Genomic DNA, 19,706 nt, shown 5'->3' with positions numbered 1-19,706 from the left:
CTGATAGTGCTCGTCGTCACGGGATCGGTCCCGGGGGGAAATACTTCGAGAATGTCTCCGATCAGGTGTTGGGTAACGCTCGCGAGAGGGGTCACATTTTTTGCTAGGGGTGTACCTATCTTTAGAGTGATCGCGGTATGACCTATCGTATGAGTGGTCTCGCTGACCACTGTGACGTTCGGAGCGTTCACTAAAGGAAGGCTGATACGACCTGGGTCGGTCATATGTGGCGAACGAAACTTGGGGTGGCAGTGTTTGAGCATTAGAAAGTGTATTGAGTTGAATTTGGAGGTTCTCTAATTTGTTAATAATACTTGCAAGATCGTCAGTATTGGATGAAGGAGCTACAGCAGGAGTTGGATTGAGTCCCTGATTGCGTCGTGATACTAAAAAATCAGCTTTTTCACGAAGAGTTGCAAATGATATGAGGTCATCAAAATTATCAAAAGTTTTATGGGAAAAATCAACTATAAAAGAGGGCAGAAGTCCTGCAATTGCATCAGCCAAAAAATCCTTAAAAACGAATTCAGCGCCAGTTTTTGTATGCAAGGTGCGTTTTTCATATAAATAGTGGGTAATGGGTTCGTCCGGGTGCTGCAACCTATTTCGATAAATTTCTATGGCAGAGAGTCTAGCTAATTGTGGCCCAAACTGCTTCAGAAACTGATCTTTGAGGTTATCCCAAGTGAGCGTCGCGAGAGCTGTGCTATGAGTTTGAAACCAATGAGAAGGAGGGCCCGCTAAGCAATGTTCAAAAATTGATTTTTTCTTTGCTTCATTCCACCCATTAATGGCTGCGAGTCTATCAAATTTTGAAAGAAATAATTCTGCGTCTTCCCCGGGAGCCGCGGAAAAAATGTCAGGAATACTAGTAGGGGAGAGAGGGGCCCTAGCCATCATGAATCAAATAAAATGCTCACAAAAGAAAGAAAAAAATGGTTTTGAGAGTCAAAAAAAACTGCAGAAAAGGTAAAAAAAAAAATAAAACAGCATCAGATATAGCCAATCTAGAGCAAAAGAAAACTCATTGCCATCAAAACATGTCTGAATAAAATTTGTCATTCATCATTTGCATATTCGCCGGGAGAGCCATAAAATATATTTAAAAAAATGCTAAAGCAAGCCATATCAGGGCTTTAAAATAAAATTGAGTGGCCCCATTTAAAATACAATTTATTATTACTGATTTGTACAGAATAAAATCTTTGAATTGCATGTATAGAAGAAAACAAAATCAGTGGGTTGCGTGCCACTCAGGAGACTTACACCCACAATGACAAATGACTCGTTACATGCCAGATGGCAGAGTTTTTGCTGAATCTCCTCTCCAAAGTGGAAAGGAATATTGCAGTAAAGAAAGGATACTTACAAGGCACAAATCCCAAACTCCATGGCTGCTTCTTGAAGTTCTGACCCAAACTGTATGGAACGAAGGATGGATCAATTTTTCTCCTCTTCTGCCTCTTGCCCGTGCTTTTTATATTATTGAATCTCGTGACGTATGATGGTGAAAAATCCAAAAATTGTTTTCAGTAAGTATTTTTGTTCTTATTTTACTCTAGGAAAGTCCATCACGTCACGAGGTGTTTGTTTTGGAAAAAGCAACGGGCCGAGAAGCTTATGTAAAGGTCACCTGGCTGTTGTTGTCTTCGATGAGAAAGTTTGTTTCCCTATTCACACAACCTTGACCATGTTGTCACTTTCTAATTACTGTGTACGAAATTGTACACTAAAATATAATTTCAATTTTAAAAAAAACCTTATGCATTTCCAGGTGCCGAGTATTATATGACAATATACAATTGCTTCTTAGTCCTCTATCAAAATAGATAGTTGTTTGTTAGCCCTCTAACAAAATAGATACAATTGCCTCTTAGCCCTCTGACAAAATACATACAATTGCTTCTTAGTCCTCTAACAAAATAGATACAGTTGCCTTTTAGCCATCTAACAGAATATATACAATTGCTTCTTAGTCCTCTAACAATAGATACAATTGCTTCTTAGTCCTCTAACAAAATAGATACAATTGCTTCTTAGTCCTCTTAACAAAATAGATACAGTTGCTTTTTAGCCCTCTAACAAAATATATACAATTGCTTCTTAGTCCTCTAACAAAATAGATAGTTGTTTGTTAGCCCTCTAACAAAATAGATACAATTGTCTCTTAGCCCTCTGACAAAATAGATACAATTGCTTCTTAGCCATCTAACAAAATAGATACAATTGCTTCTTAGTCCTCTTAACAAAATAGATACAATTGCTTTTTAGCCCTCTAACAAAATTTATACAATTGCTTCTTAGTCCTCTAACAAAATAGATAGTTGTTTGTTAGCCCTCTAACAAAATAGATACAATTGTCTCTTAGCCCTCTGACAAAATAGATACAATTGCTTCTTAGCCATCTAACAAAATAGATACAATTGCTTCTTAGTCCTCTAACAAAATAGATACAATTGCTTCTTAGTCCTCTAACAAAATAGATACAATTGCTTTTTAGTCCTCTAACAAAATAGATACAATTGCTTCTTAGTCCTCTAACAAAATAGATACAATTGCTTCGTAGTCCTCTAACAATAGATACAATTGCTTCTTAGTCCTCTAACAAAATAGATACAATTGCTTCTTAGTCCTCTTAACAAAATAGATACAGTTGCTTTTTAGCCCTCTAACAAAATATATACAATTGCTTCTTAGTCCTCTAACAAAATAGATAGTTGTTTGTTAGCCCTCTAACAAAATAGATACAATTGCCTCTTAGCCCTCTGACAAAATACATACAATTGCTTCTTAGCCCTCTAACAAAATAGATACAGTTGCTTTTTAGTCCTCTAACAAAATAGATACAATTGCTTCTTAGTTCTCTAACAATAGATACAATTGCTTCTTAGTCCTCTAACAAAATAGATACAATTGCTTCTTAGTCCTCTTAACAAAATAGATACAGTTGCTTTTTAGCCCTCTAACAAAATATATACAATTGCTTCTTAGTCCTCTAACAAAATAGATAGTTGTTTGTTAGCCCTCTAACAAAATAGATACAATTGCCTCTTAGCCCTCTGACAAAATACATACAATTGCTTCTTAGTCCTCTAACAAAATAGATACAATTGCTTTTTAATAGATACAATTGCTTCTTAGTCCTCTTAACAAAATAGATACAGTTGCTTTTTAGCCCTCTAACAAAATATATACAATTGCTTCTTAGTCCTCTAACAAAATGGATAGTTGTTTGTTAGCCCTCTAACAAAATAGATACAATTGCCTCTTAGCCCTCTGACAAAATACATACAATTGCTTCTTAGCCCTCTAACAAAATAGATACAGTTGCTTTTTAGTCCTCTAACAAAAGAGATACAATTGCGTCTTAGCCATTTAACAAAATAGATACAATTGTTTAATTATTTTCTTCGGGGCTATTTGGGGAACAAAGTGTATGTGAACAAACCACAAACAATACAGCACGTCAAGGACAATATTCATTCAGAAATACAAGCACTCGGATCAGAAGTGTTGACTCCTGTCATGAATCACGTGCTATACAGAGCCCGTATCTGTGAGGCCCATAATGGCGGACACTTATCTAAGTTTATATTCCACACATAAGTGTAAACCATCTCCCATCCTTGGTCTTCAAGTCTCTTGTTCACAGTTACAACCCCTTCATGACTTTTGGCCACACTATATGAGGATACAAATGCAACTAGGAAAAATGTTATTGAAAAAGTTTCCAGAGAGTATCGAAATCCTATAAACTCAAAATATATCAATAGAAAGGTTGAACCTATATATTGTTTTTAAATATTATAGCCTTTTAAACATTAGTAGAAAATTAAATGTGTGTAAGTTAAACAATTAACACGTACACACAAGTTAGTTCATTAAATATCAGTGAATAACAAATAATTGAATACATCGATGTCTTGGACAACGAATTTTGTAGGCGTAAGTGAAGGAACGAACAAATATTTTCCCAAACATGGTTCGACGAAAAGTTGAGTTGTCTTGAGAGAAGAGACACCTTCTGGGTAGAAAAATTTCGTAGTTTACTCTTCTGCGAATTTCGACTGGCCAATCGCTGATTCCAAGAAATCCTCGCATTTATACGAGGGTTGCTCAAATAATGTATAACGATATCGTTATAAGGTGAATCCTTGTTGTTTATTTATGTGATATGTATCCGTTAGCAAATACTCGAAACTCTGGTTTTACATTGGCCCCGCGTAGTGTAGTCGCTAACGCGCTCGCCTTCGTTGCGAGTGGTCCTGGGTTCGATTATGTTGTGTTATAGAATTTATTTTCAAAAAATCAAATTCAGTGGCTTAAACCTACAGCAATGGTAACAGTTGTTGCTATGGGTGTAAAGCAGACAACCCCTGCCAGATGATTGGTGCCTGGGAGGTTGTGACATCTATTACGAACTATCGTAGCCATGCACCTATCTTCCTTGCGTCATACCAATGACAGAGATAAGGGAGTTAGTACGTCTATCTAAATTATGTAGTATATAGTTCCCAAGGAGCATGTGGAAATTGTATCATTTTGGCAAAGAAGTGATGCTAATTCGAGAAAAGAGTGTTAAGTGTTTACTTAGAGTGTTCCAAGTTGAAGTAAGTTTATCGAGTATACAGAAAATAAATGAAATTGGATTTGAAATCAAATGTTTGTGAAAAAGAATGGACCTTTGGTATGTATTATTTCAATTCTTATTTTTTGCGTGAACTGTAAAGCTGCAACAAAATTGGGCAAGTAGTTCATTTAATTTTTCATACTGCTATTTCGTAATTGGACCAAGTAAAAAACACTCGCGGATAGTCAAATCAGAATTCTTGAAATTGAGCTGTACATTTATTACTTTGTTTGATATAAATTTGTTTTCCAAATAATTTAATAAAATTTGTTTTATTCGTTTAGTTTTAAATTCATGATTAATCATGATTATATCTGGTCTACATGAGATAACACCACAAAACGCACTGTCCGAATCGCACCACAAAACGCACTGTCTGAATCTGTGTCTTTTCATATTAAGTACCGTAACAATTCCCTGTGGGGGCACTCGGTCGAAAAAGTGTAAAAAGGTTTTTCAGGCCAGCTAGCCTGAATGGGGCTTTCCTGGGTTTTCCTCATTCACACCAGGCAAATACAGGAGTAGTACCTAACTTTATAGGTCCCAGGCCGCTTCCATCCTTCCTTCCCCAATCCGTTCTTCCTTTCCTTTCCCCGGATATTGTGACGTCATTCCTCATACGTGACGGGCTAACATGACCATAGATGCCGAAAACCCAGATTTTTTTTTAAAGTTCATGATGACCTGTGACCGACCGGACTGTTTTTGGGTTGTATATAACTAATAGAAATGTTGATTCATGAATATTACTAGTAGTTTTGAGTCCCTGTTAGAAAAAATCGAACAATAGATACAATTGCTTTGTAGCCCCCTCCGTTGGTAATGGCTAGTGCGTGCACTCTGGTGTACGTGGTCCTAAGTTCGATTCCCGGTGGAAGAGCACAAAAAAATAATTTCAGTCATTCACTTTCGTTAATCATCCATCTCCTTTAGCCGAAAGGACATATAACTCTGAGACGTTAAACTTTTAAAAAAAAATCCATTTTCAGTCTGCTCCTTAACAGTGTATAGTTTTCACATACAGTACCATAAATAAATAATCTGTTCTATCAAATTTAAAATTATTATCAATTACGTCAAATTAACAGCGAATGAAATGCGTTTAACCATAAAAAATTAGCTTTTCTCGAAAACTACGCATGAGAATGTATCTCCCCCCAAACATGGAATTTTGTTCAGTTCGATGTGATCTATCAACCGATATATATATATATATATATATATATATATATATATATATATATATATATATATAATGTTTTATCTTTAGACAATATTAGAATTAAATAAAACTTAATTAAAGTTGAAAAACTAATTACAATTTTGAGCTGTACTCATTAATCGTACTCTGTATTGTCATCGTGCTAGTGTTATAAAGAAAAGCATGGTCAGTGTATGGGAAATTCCGAAATTTTTATTTTCCGGAAACCGGAAAGTAAAATCGGAAAAATTCCGGAATTCGGAAAAAGTCCGAATTTCGGAAAAATTCTGACTTTTTCTGAATTCCGGAACAGGGGCGTAAATAAGGGCCCCGCAGACCCCGCATTGCAGGGGGCCTCAAGCCATCACGGACCCCAAAATCATGAAATGGGACGTGCAGAAGGTGCCCCACTCCACGTTGTCTGCGGGGAGGCCCCCAAGCCTTTAGTTACACCACTGTATGATTCCGAAAAATGTTGCCATTCCTAGACTTAAGTATCATTTTTTAACGTAATAGGTGAAGGTGACGTGGTTATCATACAGAATCAAAATGTTCTTTTCTTGATTCTCGGAAACTGTGCATGAAAATGTATCTCCACCTATATCATTTAGTGGGGCTGCGGTGGCTTAGTGGTAGAGCGTTCACCACTGATGCATGAAGTCCTTGGTTCGATCCCAGCTCGCGCCTAGTGAGTTTTGTGGTAGGCCAAGACCCTGGGTGTGTGGGTTTTCTCGGGGTACTCCTGTTTCCTCCCACTTTTGTTTACTCTACCATTTCATTCATTTTTCACCATCACTGTCTGCTTTAGCCTAGCCGACACAGGACATTTCGTTTGATATGTGTCATTTAGTTCATCTCAGTAAGATTTAGCAATTGCTGTATGGCTCACCTTTAGACATTATCGTTAACTATTAATAATATTTTAGAGTTAAAATTAATTTATGATTAAATAAGTTGATCATGGCGTAGATCGAAGAGTTGTTTCCCAGACGAAAATTTCTTTCACAGATTAGGACAAGTCGATTGAGCAGGACCTCCACAATCTGAAACAATTTTCAGGGTCAGTGAGTATGAGTATAGTTGTTTTAAGTAAAATGTTTTACCAAATTAACTCTTAAGATTACAGTGTTCTCTTGATTTTCAGGCTTATCAATCCCACTGCCATTACTGGTGTATCATGGAATGCTTGTCAGACTGTTGAGTATTACCATAGCTCTTGCATTCCCATTTCTGCTTCTGTCTGTTAGCCACGAGGGGCTTTTTCTTCTTGCACTTACCATTACGATGTATTGTTGGTTGTACCTTGAGCATCAAACTGTTTTAACGCAATATAAGGTAGGATAGCTTCCTTTTTATACTTTTTTAAAAATACTTTTCCAAATAATATGCCATGGTTTTCATTGCATTTATTTGTTTAGTTTGTTAATTTATTTTGCGGTTGTTAGTAAGGGGATAAAGTAACTTGATCGTAGATGCTTCATTTGGTTGTATGCCAGACCTTATAGTTCGTGATGAATATCATCCTCCTAATGAGTTTTCTCTGGATTCCCGTTCCTTCCATATTCTTAGTCCAATGATTGTTCTGTTATCATCCATAGTTTCGCTGTTGTAAATAAGTTAATCTACTCTCCAATATAAAACACTCGAACTTTGTTTGGAGTGCCAAGGAGCCACAACCAAACTAACATCTCACGCTACAGAGCACAAGAATTAAAATATAGATCATGGTAAAAAATAGCAACAGTCATCCCCTAATACGCAATTAAGATTTGTGTGGCAGTCCTAAAATTTATTTAAGTCAAAGCATTTTGTACATTCTATAAGCATGTACGGAATGTACAGCGGGAAGATACCTTCCTTACGAAACATGGCAACTAAGGTCGTTCATAGTATGGGAGATAAACGAACGAAGAAGTAAGATGAAAATAGAGGACAAGATCATCCCTGATACCACAGGATGTACTGTATAACACATATTTCAACTACAAGTAGAATGGTGAAAAGAATTCTATTTGTGAACGTTCTTGTAGAGTTGTTTAAGCAATTTAGATGCACAATTATAAGAACTGCACATTGTTTTTCCCTTTGTTTTTGTTGGAATAGTATGTAACTTACAGTATGTATGTTACAATGTATAGTGTGTACATTGTGTATTCATATAATATGTAATGTGTAATAATATGTAATATGTAAGTAATATATGTACTTTTGTTGGAATATTATTATTTTGGAATAATATTTTTAATATCTGTTAGTCTATTTTATAAATTTTTGGTTTTGGTTTGCATACAATGTTGGCACATTACAGCCGAAGAAAAGAAATTTCGGCGTTAAATCTTAAAAAAAATTTCCCACCACTACTCCCTTTTATTAGGTACTACAGACATCTAATATACATCATACGAAAGCCTATTTTATAGTTATTCCAAGGAGGTATAAATTGTGTCCACCGACTAATTAGTGTGCCTGCTATATTTGTTGAAACCCAAACTTGCGACTTCCTTCGAAACAGTTCCGTGTTCAGAAATTGTCCAAAATAGCAGATTGAGTACAACTTTTATTTTTGGAAGTATTATATAATTTGAATGAGAAAGCTCTATAGAATGTTCCTACAAACTCCCTTGCTTGTATGATTTTTGTTTTTCCTAAATTCGTATAATGACTACACTATAAGAGTAAGAATTAATTCAACGACTAAAATCTTATATTGTATTGTATACTGCAGGAAAAAAGGTAAATACCTAAGTCATCCAGAGTATGCAGAGTAAAAATAAAATAAATGATTAAGGTCAGTCATGGTGTGCAAGAGAAAAGTAAACTTATAAAAATTAAAGTTGTCCATAGTACGAAGAGCAAAAATAAACTTAACGATGCAAATTTTACATGGCATACAGGATAAAAATAAACGACTAAGTTTTCCATGGTATGCAGGTATAAGTGTATGTTATGTGAGACAAAAATAAATTATGTGTAACACAAATTACTACAGTGTCGATTATATGTAGTACAAAGTAGATTAAACGACCAAAAGGTACGATAAAATAAATACGATATGATTATATATATACATGTGTGTGTGTCTGTGTGTGTGTGTGTGTGTATGTATGTATATATATATATATATATATAGTTAAAGGAGTTATTGAAGTTAAAATATGGCCATAGCTTACAAAACAGAAAAAAATAAGGTTTTATATTCAAATGATAAATCTTGCTAATAGATACATTGAAAGAATTTTCACGTACTTTGATACTTGTTTGTTTATTTTGCAGCTATCCGATTTCTCCTTTCAGTCGCCTGTGCCTTCTGAATATTCACAAAGATCTCTTACTGGACAGGATTTAAGGAGAGCGTATTTCTTTGTATCCTTTTCTCACGAAAATGAAGTAACATGTAACTGATAATTTGAAAGATTGTCCATCTTTGCAAGATGCTATAAGGGTGACAAGAAATAACAAGTACAAAGTTTCGCGTATCCTGGCAGGAAGTAGTGTCCTGTAGCCAAATAAGTGTAGTTTTGTTGAATGCTTGTGAACCTGTACATGCGTTTTCGGCTTCCCAACGAGGAATTTATTTCTTGTTTCACAACGTCAACCAAACGCAGAGCAATGTTGGAACTGTTTTGTCAAGGAAAGTGTCGATGAAAAATTGTTAGTTTGCCTGGTGTTCCAAAAGCAACAGTCTCAGACGCAGTTCGGCGATTCCAGGAGATCGGCCATGAAGCCGACCGTCCCGAAAGAGAAAGAAAGCACACCGTCAACACGTCCATGAACCGCAAGATCATCAAAATCGAGTGCAACGAAACTGATGGTCTCCATGAGAGAAATCTCTCGTGATACGGGGATCAACCACGAATCGGTACGACAAATGACTAAAAGGGGGCTCAACCTCAAGGCGTACAAGTTTCAAAAAGTTACGCTCCTCACTCACGGAAACAAGCGCGTGCAACTCGAATGATGCCACTTTCTCAATCACAGGCCGCAGGTCAGCGATGAGAATGCATTCTCTTCACCGACGAGAAGCTATTCACGGTGGAGCAGGCGCACAACCATGACAGGATCTTGTCCGTAAAGGTTCCTGGCAGCTAGCCATCGTCGAACACAGCCAAAATCCATAATCGTCGTGGGCTGGGGTGGAATTTCTGCAAGTGGCAAGATCGCCCTGATGTTCGCGGATCAAGGGGTCAAAATCAACCACGACGTGTACTGCCGCGACATTCTCAAGACCGTAGTACTTCCGTGGGCCAAACGACACTTTAGTGATACGGAATGTACTTTCCAACAGGACTCTGCTCCGGCCCACAGAGCGAAACAGTCGCAAGACTGGTGCAGAACCCAGTTTCCGGGCTTCATCTCGTCTGCGTAATAGCCGCCTTACTCCTCGGACCTCAACCCTATGGACTATGATATATGATCGATTTTGGAAACCCGGGTATGCACTACGCGCCACAAAATTTTGGAGTCGCTGAAGCAATAGCTGCGTCGTGAATGGAACCGATTGTCGCTCGAGGACTTGCAGCCCATCGCCGAACATTTCTAAATACGTTTGGACGTCTGTACTGGCGCCAAGGGCGGCCACTTTGAAACCGGCTAAACGTATTGCTCCTAAATACCCATGATCTTGGTATTTCGTGTTGTTTTGCTAAATGCTTTCGGTTTAATAAATGTATGGTAACAAACATTCGTACGGGTTATTTCTTGTCACCCTATACTTTATATCCTTTTGAAACTTAGGCTAACAAATTGTTATCTGGTTAACCAAATAACCGATAAATTAAAGAAAAAGTTTCGCGTGCTTAAATCCATGTATGTTACTATAAGTGTGCGGCCATCGTGACTCAGTAGTAGTGCACTGATTTGATCCTAACCCTCGCTAAGTGGGCTTTTTGTGATGGACAAATATCGTGTACGTGGGTTTTCGTAGGATTCTGCTCTTTACTCCCACTTTCTGTATTCCACACTTTCGTTTATCATCATCATCCTTAGTCTCGGAGCATAATCATGAGACTGTAAACTTAAAGAGAAAACATTATGATGTGGCTGATCCGAGCGACGACTTATAAGTAGGAGCGCCAGTTACTTGCTTTTAAATAAATTTAATTGTTAAGGAACTGTAACGGCTGTTGTATACTTCAAGACAATCTGAATTGTCAGAGAAACTATCTCTCTTGCAGTGGAGTTGAGTTGAGTTGAGTTTGAGTTTAACGTCCCATTCAGCAGCGAGGTTATATGAGACGTGAACCTATTGATTAACGTGGAATCCGAATCACATGAGCTCCCGCCGGATCCTGCAATGGATGAGTCAGAATATCAGCTGAACCCGAAATCGATTTAATTCAAAATAATTTATTGTTTAAGTTGAAACATGGACATTAAAAAAAATGAACTTTTAGGCCACTTGTTGTCTGTATGTTTTTAGGGCTTAAGCACTCACTCCTTAATGGTTTTTACCATTTATTCTTGTACCTGATATTAATCCACTGGAGTCATATTCAAATACCTTGCTGTAGAAATATAAATCAGATTTAAATGTTATAGAAGAACCTCCACTGCATGTTCGTTTGCAGAAATTCATGAAAAGTATGCTTATAAATATTTTGGCCTAAAAATGTGCATGCGTAATTTTGAGACTATAAATTTACATTTAATGTAAATCAAATGTGCTACCTGGGGACGCGGTGGCTCAGTGGTAGAGCGTTCACCTGCTGTGCTTGGGGTCCGTGGTTCGATCCCAGCTCGCGCCGTGTGGACTGTGTGGTGGACAAACACCGTGCTCGTGGGCTTTCTCGGGGTTCTCCCATTTCCTCCCACTTTCTTCATTCCACCATTTCACTCATTTCTCATTATCACCGTCTCCTTTAGCCTAACCGACATAACCGTGGGACGTTAACCTTAAAGATTTCATTTCATTTTCATTTTCAAATGTGCTACCTCGAGTGAAAAATCTCAAAATATTGTCGGAAGTATAGTGTAACACTTTTTTTTTTTTCACTACCATATACTTTCGCTTGGCTTCGCATCAGTTTCTAAGGAATTTGGTTTACCAAAAACTCCCATATATGTATATGTATTGTCTGTCCGTATGTCCGTCCGGAAGACACAACATCTCAAAAACTACTTGGTGTCAGCCATAAATCCACATTTAGGACTTGAGTTCGTTGATGGATGATTTATCCAGTTCACCCCAAAATATGGACAATGAAAATTCGGCTCTCATGCATTTCTTCCTATGGGGATAATCATAGATATCATCCTTGAAGTGCTGTTGAGATTAGCGGGTTAATATGTTCAGGATACAAAATACTATTTTTTTTTTTTTCGTGGAGTACAACTCTAAAATGAAACTAAATTTCTTACTTCTTTTCAGATCTAAAGATTTAAATATTAAAATCTTTTTCGAGTAAGGAATTGTGGGTAAGGGGCAAATGCGAAACTTCAGTTTTGATGTTGGTATAATACGGAACAAACCAAACTTCTTTACTTGGTGTACACACTGACACTTCTACTTACTTCCACTGAACTCGCCCTCGTTATTATAAACAGATAAAACACTAACACTATAATTACGTGGAGAATCACTATATTCAGAATCACTATCGAAAATACTTTCTATACTGTTAGAAGTACTTCGTCTCTAAAACTATATTTTTGTAATGATATGTTGAGTAGTAGATATCACGCACAAAAAATGCTAATTTCTCTATCGTAAAACACATAACAGCATATTTTAGTGGTAAATTTCTGACCAACACGTATCATCTACAAGAGAAAATGAATCCAAGAGATACTTCTGCTCTTGGAAGTGCACTGCTTTTGTTTATATTGACTGGTTATACTTTGCGAAATCTGATCGTCGTATGATTTAAACGTTCAAATACCTCTCGCGGAACATAGATTGAAAGTAAGAACAAGATCGTGAAACGAATATTCGGACCCAACAGAAACGGGAATGGGAAATGACAAAAACTTCATAACGAGGAACTGCATAATTGACACCAAACATTTTTAGGGTCATGAAGTCTAGAAGGCTCAGATGGACAGATCGTGTAGCCAGAATGGAAAAAAGTAGAAACGCTTTCAAAGTTTCAGCTGCAAATCCAATCGGAAAACGACCATTAGGAAGACCTAGACGCATATGGGAAGACAATATTAAGATGGATCTCGCAGAAATAGGAATATAAAGTAAGCGGCATTAGACCTCTGGGTTCCATAGGCCATAGGGAGAGTTAATACCTCGGACGTCCAAAGTTGTCATATGGGTTAACCCATTTCTGTGATTCATACATTTCATGTGTCGAGCTTATAAATAAGTTTTCTTTATGAAATAGATAAATAATATTCATATTATTTTCATGCACAAGTGTATATTATTCTTTTTTAAAAAAAATAATAATAATAAGATCTTAACAATCTTTCCTTAACAGATTTACAGCTATTCTTCATAATTTTGTCTTTCTTCGGTACAGGAAATATTGCAAGTGTTAATTCCTTCGATCCAAGTTGGGTTCGATGCTTCCTGACAATGTTTTCTCCATTTACAATGTCTGCTTTAATTCTTTGGAAGATCGTTACACCATTTATTATTGTCGCTTGCACATTCCACGCTATCAATATTGTAGTGCAGGTAAGAAAGTGTCGTTTGCTTGTTGAATTGATAGGATGTATATCTAATACAGAATAAAATTCGGCAGAAAATTTTACATTAAACCTAATCCATTAATTAGACACAAGAAAAGAGTTATTTCAGATAGAACAGATTAAAAGTTTATTGGCTTGAATTCTCTTTTAACGTAAATACCAGTAGTAAATAAAAAGAAAGTACAAATGCAGGAGTAAGGTACACTCATGTTCAAAATTATTGTCGCATGTCTATAAATATGTTTTTGTAGGAATATAATTTGATAAAGAATTCGCCCGGTATTTATTATAACATTAGTATGTGTACAATCGGCAAAGACATGTATGTGACAAATTTCATGTAAAAAGAGCAGTAATTAAGAACAATAAAACGAAAAAAAAAAACTTTCTTGTCCATTTAGCAGCATTTTATTTTACTCATTATAATTTTCGTATTTATAATTCTTTTCCTATGAATTTTTCCACAAATATATATTTCTTGATTCTACATAAAGTATCAGTATTAAAAGTACCCTGCAAAATCATTATCAAATTATATTCTTTTAGAAGAAGACAGTTATAGATATGTAACAATCATTTTGGACATGAGTGTACATATAACAGTAATATTACATTATTGGTAATCACTTAATTATACAGAGAAAAAGAGTTACTTCATATAGTATAAAGAAATAAAGCAAGGTTGCAAGCATGGATAATAAATGGCATTCTTCGGTGAAGGAAAGTTTATCACGAGAGAAGAAATATTTTATATGTTGTTAAACCTCGGATTACAAACAACGAACATAAATAACATTCTACATTGAAGGAATCGTAATCGGTAATGGTTCTTCGGAGGGTTCGCACTGAGTGCTGAAGTGTCTGCGTGAAGTAATGCATTTTTGAATGATTCGGCTAATGCTGAATTTTATTCCGTAAAACGTGGTTAATTTGTAATTCAAAATTGCAATTGACTCTTCTGTGAAATCCAATACCTCTCAATGATACGAGGGGGGAATCCGAAAATAAGTTTCCCCTGTCGTTTTCCCCAGGAAAGCAAACAGCAATTGGGAAAACAAGACAGCGGTTGCACGCGTAACACACCTAAGACACAAGTGGGTATCGCTCACCCGCAATGCCGCAGATGGCGCCTTCGCAGCGTCTGTGGAAAGCGAAGACGAGTCTCTTAGTCTGAGCCTGGTAGCTGTCGAGAGAAGGCGCGATTGAATATTGTGAAAGGAGGAAATGCGAGTGGTTGTCCGCTATGAATAGGTATGTGGCGTCCTCTGGACTTTTTGGAGGTTGAAACCATCACTGCTGCGCGGTGCTGTCACACTCTGTCGAAATTGAAGGAGGCGATTTGGAACAAGCGGCCTGGCCTTCCCTTCCCACATCTGGGTTCTGGTATTGGATGACAATGCAAGACCACACTCAGCGACAGCAACGCAAAACTGTATTGCAACTCTTGGGTGGGAGCGTCTTGCCCATCTACCATACAGTCTTGATCTCACACCCAGTGACTTCCATCTGTTTCAGGCTTTGAAGAAGACTCTAGGCGGCAGGCGCTTTGGAAGCGATGCTAAGATCACAGAAGCTGTTCGATGCTTCTTCCGTATACCGAACCCTAAATTTTTCCTGGAAGGGTTTTGAAGCTTATAGACCGGTATGAAAAATGTCACATTGTACGTGGTACTTATGTGGAAAAATAAAGATAAGTCGGGATCTTTAATGTCACATGCTAGTCTTGGTCTTGCATTCCCACCTCTGTCCACTGTGGACTGAGAAAACTTATTTTAGGACGAGCAGCCTATGGTGTAAAAATTTCCTAATTCAATCCAAGACTGTGTGATCTCTGAGAGATAACATTGTATGCATAAATTTTCTTGAAGTTCCTGAAGTGTGGTAAGCAATTTTCTTCATCAGAGTTCACTACCTTCTTTTGAACATTGGTTCATTATGCTGGAATAACAACGAAAATTCTATGCAGTCACAGCAAGTCGAACCCAAGATTGATAAACTTAATTTTTTGTTTAGTTTTTTAGACTTCCAAACATTAATTAATTAATTATTTATCCCGTTCAGCAGCGAGCTTATATGGGCCTAATGTGGAATCCGAACAACATGAGCTTCCGTTGCGAATCGAACCCAGATCTGTGCCGAAATTACGTATACTAACTATGTAGTCACGAAGTACTCTCCAAACTAAGTTAAGCAACATAGGAAGTCTTATAGAACTGTGTTTCTCTTCGACGAGTATCAGAGCGAATACAGTTATAAATAAGTGAGAAGCTGTTTTTATGGAATTGATTCAGCGTTTCAAGATTAGGTTTCATCTCGTTCCTTAACTTCTATTCAAACCAAAAGTAGTAGAAATAAACCGTTTTCTTTTTTAATGTGTAATACCATAGAACAAAAACGAAATAGATAGCGAGAAGAGGTTTATCTGCAATCGATCTAATGTTCAGTTTGCGAATTCTGTCGCCATTTTTACCTCTCTACTAACACTAGAAGTGGTAGGAATCCTATACAATTTCTAGAGATGTTTCGTGGCTAAACGATTAGCATTCGCGCCTTTGGCGTGGGAGACGGATTCCACGTTAATAAGTAGTTCCACGTCTCATATAGGACGTACTTATTAACGCTGATGAGCTGAAACGCTGCCGAACACGACGTTAAACTCAAAATTAACTCAACTCAACCCAAACAATTTCCAGTTTAAATATTGGTCTCCGTAGAACAAAAACTGTAAGAGTGAGTGAAGAATTGCTCCTTAATATGGATACAATACCCCAAGAATAAGTAGCCTATCATATCGACCTTCATTCCGTCAATCAAACCGGATTTTTTTTTTTTTTTTCAACACAGTGATCGCCATGATGAAAAAAACGATGAAAGATATGGAGAAGCTGTTTTCTGAAACCGATTCAGTACTGCAAGAGTAAGTATCGTCTCGAACTTTATTGCCCAATTACAACTGGAGTGACAAAATATATTACCCCATTTGCTGTAATTTCAATTTCCTTAGGTTAAACTGTAAGAAATAACTTTTAATATGGATTCAGCGTTCCAAAAGAATAAGTTTAATCACAACATTTAACCTTCTACTCAAACAAGAAGTGGTGAAAATCTTCGAATTCCGGTTTCAGCACTGATCGCCATTTCAAAAGATCTGTGATATACAGGGTGTTTCAAAACAATACTGACAACGTTTGGTGGTGGTGGTGGTGGGGGTAATTCCTAACACCAAAAGAACATTTAAAAAGAAAAGTATAGACCAACCTGGGTGCACAAATCCGTCATTTGGAAGTTGCCGAAAACGAAAAAAAAAAAAATGAACTTTAGAGGACCCTAGCTCAAATACTATGGGACCTGCCGTAGTCGGGTCAAGACTTCACTTAGGAACTAGTATGTGCCCTATCCAAATATCCAAGTTTCAGAATCCTGTGGTACTTCCGCAGCAATTTTTATAGAGGTAGTTGATGAGTATTTTAAATTATATACCCGTAGTCAAACTGGCTCTATAAAAATTGTTGTGTGAGTACTTTAGGATTCTAAAACATGTATTTTTGGTTAGCGCACATATTAGTTCCTAAGTGAAGTCTTGACCCGACTACGGTAGGTCCCATAATAGTGGAGCTATGGACCTTTAAAGTTTTTTTTTTTTTTTTTTCATGTTCTCGGCAGTGTCAGAAATCACCTCCCATACGTTGTCAAGTGTTGTTTTGAAACACCCTGTGTATATACAAGGTGTACAACTTTGCTTCCGCCGTTTTCCCCCAAAATATAACGCTTTAATAAACAAAATTGCTTACCCAGCATTATTCAAAGAATTGTCCATCGCTGGCCATTACTTTCTCCCATCTTTCGGGCAGCGTATGAATGCCGCGTCGAAAAAAAATGTTTCATCTTTGGAGGCGATTCACGAATCGATCCACTTTTTGACTTCTTCATAAGATCGGAAGTGTTGGTCAGCCAGGTCATGCACCGTTGATCGAAACAGGTAATAATCAGAGGGAGCGATGTCTGGAGAGTGCGGCGGGTTGGGTAGGACTCCCCATCTTAACGTTTCCAAGTACGTTTTGACCACTTTTGCAACGTGGGGTCGAGCTGCAAAATCACTTTGTCGTGCCTCTCAGTGTATTGCGGCCGTTTGTCTTTTGATGCTCAGCTCAAACGCATTAATTGCGTTCGATAACGATCATCTGTGATTGTTTCACTTGGTTTTAACAGCTCATAGTATACGACGCCGAGCTGGTTCCACAGAGCATGATGTTAGAGCCATGAATATTCGGTTTTGCCGTCGACGTGAAAGCATGGTCAGGACATTCCCATGATTTTTTGTGTTTAGGGTTATCGTAATAAACCCATTTTTCGTCCCCGGTCACAATGCGATACAGAACTCCCTTCCGTTTTTGCCTCTGAAGCAACTGTTCACAAACACACAAACGCCGTTCAAAGTTTCTTGGTTTCAACTCATACGAGACCCAAGTTCCTTCTTTCTGAATCATACCCATGGCTTTGAGCCGTTTTGAAATGGCTTCCTGTGTCACTCCCAATGATCGTGCCAATTCTTCTTGAGTTTGACGCGAGTCTCACTAAGTCTTCAATGTCTCCAACTCTGCATCTTCGAAAACTTTCTGTCTTCCACCACTATGCCGGTCTTCGACGTTAAAGTCGCCGTTCTTGAAGCGTTGAAACCACTCACGACACGTTCTCTCACTAATATCGTCCTCTCGAGAGCATTCGATGAGACTCAGCCGCAGTTTTCTTCATATTAAAACAAAAAAGTAGAACCTCCCGCAAATGGCGAGAATTTGGATCGTAAACTGACATTTTCAATCGAGAACAACTTTACGATGCACACACAAATCGACTAATGCTTGAATGGGGCTATGTTGACAGAGGTCCAAGCTAACTGCCTGATGTCTGCGATCTATTTATTTCGACCGCTACTTACCGTTGTAGGCACCTATCGGAAAACGGCACCTTGTATAGCATGAAGGAGTTTTTTATTATGAAATCACTGCCGCATAGATAGGTTTTATCTCCAACTTTCTCTCCTATTGCAAACGAAAGTACATTTCCAGCTTCAATATTGTTGTTCGTAGGTTGCAAACGGTAAGAAATACCAAGAATTCACTTTTTGATATGGACTCAGCGTCGCAAGAAAACGTTTCAGCTCAGTTTTTATTCTCCTACACAAATCGGAAGAAGTAAAAACTGGTGCCTCTTCCGCCTTCAATATTGTTTCCTATGTAGTAATTGTAAGAAATCGCGAGAAGTTGTTTTTGATATGGGTTCAACGTCCGAAGAGCAGATTCCTTCTCTAACTTTTACCCTCTGTTGCAACGGAAAGTTCTTTGTCTGCTATTTTCAGTTTTAGTATTAAATTCGCATAGTTTGTAAAACCACCGTAGTTTTACATCGTGAAATGAAACTCAATTGCTAATTTAAACAATACGATATCAAATAAAAATTTAGAAGCCTGTAACAGATATCTTTTTTTCAGATAAATCTTCATGTGTGCACCTTTGATCGGGGTCCGATAGTTCTTTTATTGAGCTTCCTAATCGTTATTAAAACACTGAGTGAATAAGACTGATGAATCCGTCTAAATACAGTTTAGATTCGGTAGTAGCCCCACGTAGCATAGTCGCTAACACTCGTCTTTCGTGCGAGCGGTCCCGGGTTCGATTCCCAGTGGGGGCACTCGGTCGAAAAAGTGTAACAGCTTTTTCAGGCCAGCCATCTTGAGTGAGGATTTCCTGGGTTTTCCTTATTCATACCAGATAAATGCCGGAATGGTTCCTAACGTATAGGTACCCAGGCCACTTCTTTCCCTTTCCTCGTATAGTGTGATCGCCGAAGGACGTCAGTCCTTAGGTGACGGGCTAACTTGGACATAGATGCTGAAAGCCCAGAAATCTAATTCCTGATCAGATCCGGTAGATCAGCTTCGCTGAGATACTGGCGTATTTTATGTAATTGTTGTTACCTGTAAATTCCGGACAACCTAAATTTCTAACAGGCTTTCAATCAATGTCACTAATCATCTTCCGGAATTTGCTGTAGACACGGAAAAGTAATTCATTCTTGAGTACAATATAGATCGGGCACGAAAAATTAGGGACCCGTTAGAAACGATTAAAAGCTTGGTAGAAATTCAGTAAGTCCGAAACTGCAGGTACTACTAGAATATTTTACTTAAAATAGTCTTAGACTTCGTAGGATATTTCTGTGTATCTACTCATAATAAAT

General features: G+C 37.6%; 1 protein-coding gene across 2 annotated transcripts in view; it reads left to right on the top strand.

Moving 5' to 3' along the window:
* Window positions 1-19,706, top strand: part of PIG-N (Phosphatidylinositol glycan anchor biosynthesis class N) — a 96,560-nt gene that overhangs the window by 76,386 nt on the left and 468 nt on the right. For both annotated transcript variants that reach the window (XM_081757219.1, XM_081757224.1), the window contains exons 12-14: window positions 6,976-7,166; window positions 9,105-9,194; window positions 13,264-13,455. In XM_081757219.1, coding sequence (XP_081613345.1) covers window positions 6,976-7,166; window positions 9,105-9,194; window positions 13,264-13,455 — 473 coding nt within the window. The remainder of the gene's footprint in view (window positions 1-6,975; window positions 7,167-9,104; window positions 9,195-13,263; window positions 13,456-19,706) is intronic.

Source organism: Thermobia domestica, chromosome 1, assembly GCF_964235325.1.
Source record: "Thermobia domestica chromosome 1, izTheDome1.hap1.1, whole genome shotgun sequence".
In the NCBI taxonomy this organism is placed as follows: domain Eukaryota; kingdom Metazoa; phylum Arthropoda; class Insecta; order Zygentoma; family Lepismatidae; genus Thermobia; species Thermobia domestica.
Note: the sequence above shows the minus strand (reverse complement) of the source record. Positions and strands in the feature narration are given on the sequence as shown.